At 46.3% G+C, this 8,289-nt stretch overlaps 2 protein-coding genes across 2 annotated transcripts in view; both read left to right on the forward strand.

Annotated features, from left to right (window-relative positions):
* The window catches only part of LOC127007979 (putative uncharacterized protein DDB_G0271606), a 6,558-nt gene extending 6,254 nt beyond the window's left edge, over positions 1-304 (forward strand). Inside the window, exons 10-11 of the mRNA XM_050879524.1 lie at positions 1-249; positions 291-304. The exon at positions 1-249 is cut by the window's left edge and continues 1,315 nt beyond it. Of these exons, the coding sequence (XP_050735481.1) occupies positions 1-249; positions 291-304 (263 nt within the window). The remainder of the gene's footprint in view (positions 250-290) is intronic.
* On the forward strand, positions 182-4,504 carry LOC127007730 (uncharacterized). Its single transcript, XM_050878978.1, has 4 exons — positions 182-551; positions 1,493-1,849; positions 2,312-2,450; positions 2,745-4,504. Exons 1-4 carry the CDS (start codon positions 342-344, stop codon positions 3,413-3,415), a joined length of 1,377 nt encoding a protein of 458 aa, XP_050734935.1. The 5' UTR covers positions 182-341; the 3' UTR covers positions 3,416-4,504.
* The last annotated feature ends 3,785 nt before the right edge of the window (positions 4,505-8,289 follow it).

Raw genomic sequence — 8,289 nt, forward strand, 5'->3', positions numbered from 1 at the left:
CACCACCACCACCGACTTCTCATGCTGACTCTAGCACCATACAGCACTCACAGAATCACCACCACTCTGATACACAGCCCTCCACTCAGCAGCATCACAGTAACACCAGAAACACTCAGACACAGCATGGGATCATTTCTAAAACAGCAGCATCTTCAGTATCACAGCATTTTGCACCACCACCGAGACAACCACAACACACAGCCAACACTCGACGCACCAAACCACCACAGACGCCACAGCACCAGAGCAACCAAACACACACACAGTACCAGGACTTCCTACCACAGCATCAATATCATAACTATTACAGTTTACCAGCCCCCAACAATAAGGTCACAATGATTACAAGTACCCCAAAGACATCGAGCCGCCCATCATCATCATCAACAGCACCACAGCAGCAGCAACAGACCCCTAACGCAGCAGGGAACGACCTCAACGCCACACTCTTTCCTTGGCTGCATTCCGACTCGAGCCTGAATTTGTCCTATCAGGGGAGTGCCTACAACGACCTCAGTGGCGATGGCAGTATTGTAGACCACGAGGAGGTAAGTAGTAGTAGTAGTAGTAGTAGTAGTAGGAGGAGGAGGAGGAGGAGGAAACATGGAAACATGGACTAGCAGGCAGCAGAAAGCCTGTTGGCTCATTACTAGGCTGCCTGCGTTCAGTGATTTAATCAATCCGTTTGCCATAGGAGTGGCTTGCAGGGAAGGAGTAAAGCACTTGTGTACCTACTCTTGGGAACGTTCAGTTCACACCCGTTGCAGCAAAGTGGCGATCAATGCGTTTCTTGAAGGAGTTGATGGTTTCTGCGCTAACCACTTCTGCAGGAAGGCTGTTCCAGTGGCGAACAACTCTATTCGAGAAATAACTCCTGCCGATGTCGGTATTGCATCGCTTTGCTTGAATTGTTTTTCCGTTGTTTCTTGTTCTCAGGTTAGTTTGTACCGTGAAGAGTTTGGAGTGATCAAAGTTGCTGAGCTTGTTCAGGTACTTAAAGACTTGTATCATGTCTCCCCGCAGTCGTCTCTTTTCCAACGTGAAGAGGTTGAGTCGCTCGAGTCGTTCTTCATAGGGTTTCGTCCTCAGTGATGGTATCATCTTCGTGGCGCGGCGCTGTACTCTCTCAAGTAATTCAATGTCTTTCCTGTAATTAGGAGACCAGAATTGCACGGCGTATTCCAGGTGGGGCCTTACCAGCGAATTATACAAGGATAACATAACTCCCGGCGTCTTGTATTCGAAGTTTCTCAATATGAACCCAAGCGGAGGAGGAGGAGGAGAATTATAGCTTCCTTTACATATATAATCTTTCTTTTTTTATATTGATTATCATGGTTGTAGTTTTTTTAATGTCGAGGATTTTTAGCATTTGCCTTTTTCCTCATTATTTTGTAATTGGTACATTTTTTTCATACTTTTGTCTGGTATTTTATTCATACATTGCCTTCCTACAGAAAAATAACTTACTCCTATCTTTTATCTTCAGGTTGTGACCACGAGCTGTGACGATGAAATAAAAGCCGAGGAGAAGAAAATGGGTGCTGAGGGAGGTGCTAAAAGAGGCTTCAATATGGAGTGTAATGGTTATGATGCCACAGAATATATGCAGTGTGCTGGAAACAGGGGATACGGTAACTGTGTAGACTATGGTGGTGGTGACAGTGTTAACGAAGGTGATGGGCTAGGGGATTCTGCTGGTAACGGTGGGAGTGAAGAGGTGGACCTTTTCTCTGCTATCAGCCCCACCTATGACACTAATGCATTCGATAAGACGGGGACTCAGCACTTCACCCCGCAGAACACCAACTCTCTCGGGCAGGTCATCTCTTCGGCTGATGAGAAGGTTAGAACTCGTTGGCAGGAGGCGTTTACTTCCCTACATTCTTCTTCTGCACGGGGGCAAGTTCTTGTGTTTCTTTTGTGTGTGTTCATTATTACACGGGGAAATGTTGTTGGTGGTGGGACGAGTTGTTTTGGAATTTATTGGATGAACACTAGTTTGATTCAGTTCAACTCGATTCTTGTGGAAATTCTCTTTATGAAGTTATGCAATTCCATTCATCGACTATGGAATATACGTTACATACTTCAGCACTGCGGCACATCTATAATTTATAATGCTACCCCCACTGAACTTAATGTTATTCCTGATATTGATGTTTATTTATTTTGCTCCTATCATCGAAATAATTGTAATGACTTGATATGTGTTTCGTAAGGTAACAACTCGATTAGTGGGCTCTAACTAGTGATTAATCGTGACGAGTACTGAGTACCTGTGCCTGACGGTGAGTTACTTCCCCAGGATAATCATCAGCTGCTGAACTACGACTCCAGCAGCTCAGATGACTTTCCCGACCCATCCACCACCTCCCTGGGCGCTGCACCTCTATCATCACTACCTTTGGCACCGCCGCCGCCGCCAGCTCCAGCGCCATCTTCAGGTAAAATGCATAGAATATTCTCAATGTTGTTTGGTTGTTATTCACACTGTAGGAAGTTGTGAAGTACCAATCAACGCACTGGGTTAGGAAGACTTACTTTTTTACTATTTATTTAAGTGTCATTTATTCATCGTAAATTTTCCTTACTTTTGGATGCTGCATGGTTGTTGTGTTCTTTTGTTTTATCATGTTTGTGGTGGAGAGCATTGACACGCCGTGAATAACAATTACTACCCTAACACACACACATACAAAAAAAAGTCCAGTCATCTTACACACCCATCACTTACACAGCCGTGAGTGGGAGCGAGTGGGTGATGATGAACAACGAACACAGACAAGGAAACACCATCACGAGAACCTTAAACAAACCACCCGCCAACACACAACTCATCCAACACCACCAGAACATCACCCAATATGCCGCCAACACCAGCACTGCAGCAGGGCGCCAGCAGGAGGTAGGACCCATGAAATCCCGGACAGTGGTGGTGGCTGCAGTGGCGCCCTCAACCCTCATTCCCTCATACAGACCCGAAGCCGCAACCCCTAACGTCAGGATAACACCTTGGAGGTCCATGATGCCCCCGGAGAGACGCCCAGTGGGTAAAGGAAAGGGGAAGAACAAGGGAGCCACTGGGGTAAAGGATAACAAAATGATAATGAACCCAACTCACACCCTTGCAGAACACCAGCTCGCTCACTCCTCCACAGCCTTCCATAGTACAACCCAAGACATGAGGGTCCCCTTAGATGCCCCCCACAACATATCGACACCTCAGGGAAACTTCAGCTTTCAGACCCCAGTGGGAGGATCGAAGAGGAAGCTTGAGGATGAGGAGGGGAGGGATGGGTCTGTGAGGGTCAAGCGGTTTCTAGTGCCCTTCCCGACCCCTGCACCCAAGCTCGTTCTGTTTAATTCCAGTAAGGGGAAGCTCCGCGCCAATCTGTCTGTTACCGTGTGATGATGATGATGGTAATGGTAATGGTGGTGGTGTGGATGGTTGTATGGGAGAGAGTGATGATGTTGATGGTGATGGGGAAGTGCTGTATATGATAGTGATGGAACATTGTAAGGCGAGGGTGGTGGTGATGACGACGATGATGATGGATAGTGAAAATGGTAATGCTGCTGCTGATGATGATGGTGAAAGTGTTGGTCGGTGAAAATGGTATTGTGGATGATGATAATGATGATGATGATGAAAAAGTGGTGGTGATGGTGGCGATGGTTTTTATGGGCAGTAGTGGTGAATGTTGTGGTGGTGATGGTGATGGAATTAGTGGGGAAGGTGGTGGTGATGGTTAGGGTGATGTAGGTGAGTGATGAATACAGTGAGTGAGTGTGATGGAGTTATGTTCTTTTAACGGTAGGGATGGTAATGTAATGGTGATTCTCTCTCTCTCTCTCTCTCTCTCTCTCTCTCTCTCTCTCTCTCTCTCTCTCTCTCTCTCTCTCTCTTTTTTCTGACCGCAAAATTAAAGGTAAATTTATGTCAATGATTTTATTTGTTTCAGGAATTCCACAGATTTGATTCCTACTTTAACATATTTTTTTTCCTGTTTATATTCGTTCATTAATCAGTTTACTTATTTATTCAATGATCAGTACTTACACTTTCTTATTTATTCAGTGATCACTTATGTTTTCTGATGGTTATATTGTTATGCAGGAAATTCATGGCGCTATCTTTTCTTCATTTTAGTTTAGTATAAATAGGAAGTGTATGAATGGATAGGCAGAGGTATACCTAAATGAATGTATGGTGTGTGTGTGTGTGTGTGTGTGTGTGTGTGTGTGTGTGTGTGTGTGTGTGTGTGTAATAGTTTTTTTCATTGTAATATCTTTTTTTTTTTTTTTTTACCTAATAACCACAGCAAGATGACGCAGACTACATGTAATTAGAAATACAGGTAGTAATTAGAAATACAAGTTGAAGTAAATTTATGTTCATTAAACGAGGAAGTATTATTATAATAGGATAGGAGTAAGATTAAAACAATACAAATATGAGTGTTTTTGGAAATTACTTTTGATAACAGTAGAGTCGTGGCAAAGACGGTGTGTATATATTTTTTTCTATTTTACTAAATCTGTATGAGCCAAATAAATCTAAATGTTTGGCTACTATAAGTTTGATAAATTGAACACACACACACACACACACACACACACACACACACACACACACACACACACACACACACACACACACACACACACACACACACACACACACACACACACACACACACACACATTCACGTCCGGAACAAAAGTGCTCTATGGCCTGTGTGTGTGTGTGTGTGTGTGTGTGTGTTGATGATAATGACGACGTTGAGTGATGTCAGTAATAATCCACCAAAATTTATGTATATTGAAAATGAGGTCCCGTGATGCAGTCTTCCGATCAGGCGGCGGTGCGGTATTGTGCCGGTGTTGGGAGAGCAAGCACCATGCCTCATGCTTAACGGCAGGGTCAACACGAAGCCAAGAGGGGAAGGGTGGAGGAGAGGGACTGGGAAAGGGGTGGACTGAGAAACCAGGACTTCCGATTACCTTTTTTTTTCTAGCAGTATGTTAATTTTTCACGCTACGGTAAAAATCTTATTTCACCAGCCGGGCACGAGCGTTATATTTTTTTCTTTTTTTCTTCCTGAATGTGGCAACCATAATTTCAGACACCACTCCTCACATGATTGTGTTGTACTGTTACTTACTTTTTTCGCTCCCCCTACCGATGACAAGTGGCCCCATGCAGTCGTGGACTACTACGTGTGGGGGGGCTCCACTCACACAGCTCTCCTGGACAGTGCAGTCAGGCTCTGCGTCTCATCAACACTCCTCCTCTTACTGATAGCCTTCTGCCTCTTAAATTCCGCCGCCATGTTGCATCTCTTTCTATCTTCTATCGATATTTTCTTGCTAACTGCTTTTCTGAACTCGCTAACTGGATGCCTCCTCCCCTCCAGCGGCCCCGCTGCACACGACTTTCTACTCATCAATCAATCAATCAGTGGGGGCATACGCCGGGGGGCGCGTCGCCTCGCCCACCCTACGACGCCAAGCCCGGGGGTCCCTCCGGGCGAGTCTCCATGCAGGCCCCCTTCCCAACCCGAGTACCTCCCGGCAGGATCTATCGACTTGCTCCAGCCACGAACTCCGTGGGCGTCCCCTTGGCCTCCTCCACTCAGGATTGTCTCTTACAGAGACAACCCGATAAGCAGGATCAGCTTCCAGAAAACGTGCCACGTGCCCGTATAGCCGGAGTTGGCGTTGATGGACTATGCAGGTAATATATGTCGAATTAGTCCCACGAAGTAGTCGCCGGTTTGACACAAAGTCATTCCAGCGATATCCCATGATTCTGCGTAGACACTTATTACCAAAGACATCAATCCGCCTCTCCAAGTCCCCATTTAGTGTCCATGTCTCACAACCATAGAGTAAGACAGGGAGCACAAGGGACTTGAAGATCCGGATCTTTGTCCTTCTGCACAGGTATCGACAACGCCATATACTCGTGTTGAGCGAGTCCATAACACCGTGGGCCAGACCAATCCGCCGTAAGACTTCCTGGCCAGACTCACCGTTGTTATGAACTACGCTACCAAAATACGTGAAACTTTCTGAGATCTCAACGTCCTCGCCACACGCATGAACATGCGAACTGTACTGTGTCATCCAGCAAGCCTCCAAACACCTGTACCTTGGTCTTGGCCCAGGAGACCTGGAGTCCCAATTAACGGCTTCGCCTCCTCGTGCAGTGCCGCGAGAGCCATCACCAAAACCTCCAGCGACTCCGCCAGGATTACTGCATCATCAGCAAAAACAAGGTCAGTGACCCTGGTATTGCCAATGGATGCTCCGCAATGACTCTGGCCCACAATTCTGCCCAGCACCCAGTCCATAAAAGAGTTGAAAAGCGATGGGGCAAGGACACAGCCCTGCCTCACTCCCGCATTCACAGGAAAGAAGCTGGACAAGCCCCCCCCCCCACCACACACACACACACACTTCACAGCACTCTCTGTCCCAGAATACAGGCCAGTCAGCAGACCAATAGTCCTCGCAGGAATCCCACGGAGTCGCAGAAGACCCCAGATTCCAGATTCTACTCATGCTCATCCCTATACTGTCCAAACCCCTTATGCAAGAGTTAGCCAGCATCTCCATTCTTTCATCCCGTTCACTGGTAAACTCTGGAACAGCCTTCCTTCATCTGTATTTCCTCCTGCCTATGACTTGACCTCTTTCAAGAAGAGTGTATCAAGACACCTCTCCACCCGAAATTGACCTCTCTTTTGGCTACTCTTTACTGTTATCTATTATGGGAGCGGCGAGTAGCGAGCTAGTTTTTGGTACTCTTTTTCTTGCCCTTGAGCCGTGTCCTTTGACGTAAAAAAGAAAAAATATATATATATATATATATATATATATATATATATATATATATATATATATATATATATATATATATATATATATATCTTTTGATTTTGGTTACTTAGGACGGGAGAAGCAATGTAAAAATTTGTTCATTATCGGGGCGAGTAAAACATTTATAGCTGTCTGATTTATTTGGCTAAGAGTAACATTCCTTTTGTTTTTGGTTACCTAGGATGGGCAAGGAAATGAGTTACTTCCTTTTCTTGATGACGTGAGGCGCGGCGAAGCAGGGGCGGGGAGGTGGCCGCGGCGGGGGACAAGCCTAGTCACGGTTACCCCCGGGGGAAGCAGGGGCAGCACAGGCGATGTCCGCCTCCTCCCCCGCGCGCGAAGGCACCGTCAAACCTGGTGATCTCCGTGATGATGGTGGTGATGCGCGTGATGGTGGGGCGGCAGGGGCAGCAACGGGAGTGTGGATCAGCCGCCCGCTCCACCCGGGACTCCGCCATGGACGAGAACAGGTCCATGGGGATGCCCTGGGGAAAAATTCGTGTTGTAGTGGTGCAGAACTGGCACGGAGGATGTATGGCACTACTACTTCTACTACTACTACTACTAAGAACAATAACAACAACGGCAACAACAACTTTTACTCTTCCCCTAGACATTTCGAAAGCATTCGACAAGGTCTGGCACAAGTCTTTGCTTTCTAAATTTCCTTCCTACGATTTCTATCCCTCTCTCTGTTCTTTCATTTCCAGTTTCCTTTCCGGCTGTTCTATCTCTGCTGTGGTAGACGGTCACTGTTCTTCCCTTAAACCTGTCAACAGTGGTGTCCCGTAGGGCTCTGTCCTATCTCCCACTCTCTTACTGTTGTTCATTAATAATCTTCTTTCTACAACAAACTATCCTATCCACTCTTATGCTGATGATTCTACTTTGCATTCTACTCAACATTATTTTACAGAAGACCCTCCCCACAGGAGTTACGTGATTCCAGGCTGAAGGCTGTAGAACGCCTGACCCCAGACTTGGCTAATATATCCGATTGGGGCAAAAGGAACTTGGTGTTCTTTGATGCCTCAAAAAGTCAGTTTCTCAACCTATCAACTCGACACAATTTTCCAAACACCTATCCCGTATTCTTCGACAATACTTAGCTGTCACCTTCTTCTACAATAAACATTCTCGGTCTATCCTTAACTCAAACTCTTAACTGGAAATTTCATGTCTCTTCTCTCGCTAAATCAGCTGCCTCGAGTTCGGCGTTCTGTATCGTCTCCGCCAGTTCTTCTCCCCCTCACAGATACTGTCCATATACAGGGGCCATGTCCGCCCTCGTATGGAATCGGTCAAGGGGCCGTTCCTGTGTCTGCAAGGAATTGGAGTGTTCGCATGACGTACCTCCACCTGCAGGAGGCACACGGCGGCCAGCAGCAGCAGCAGCGG

The sequence above is a fragment of the Eriocheir sinensis genome, chromosome 36 (genome assembly GCF_024679095.1).
Source record: "Eriocheir sinensis breed Jianghai 21 chromosome 36, ASM2467909v1, whole genome shotgun sequence".
Classification (NCBI taxonomy): Eukaryota; Metazoa; Arthropoda; class Malacostraca; order Decapoda; family Varunidae; genus Eriocheir; species Eriocheir sinensis.

Coding starts and splice junctions, on each gene's coding strand:
- LOC127007730 (XM_050878978.1), top strand. CDS start 342: ATGATTACAAGTACCCCAAAGACATCGAGCCGCCCATCATCATCATCA. Junction 552..1,492: donor GTATTGTAGACCACGAGGAG/GTAAGTAGTAGT, acceptor TTTTATCTTCAG/GTTGTGACCACGAGCTGTGA. Junction 1,850..2,311: donor TCTCTTCGGCTGATGAGAAG/GTTAGAACTCGT, acceptor TTACTTCCCCAG/GATAATCATCAGCTGCTGAA.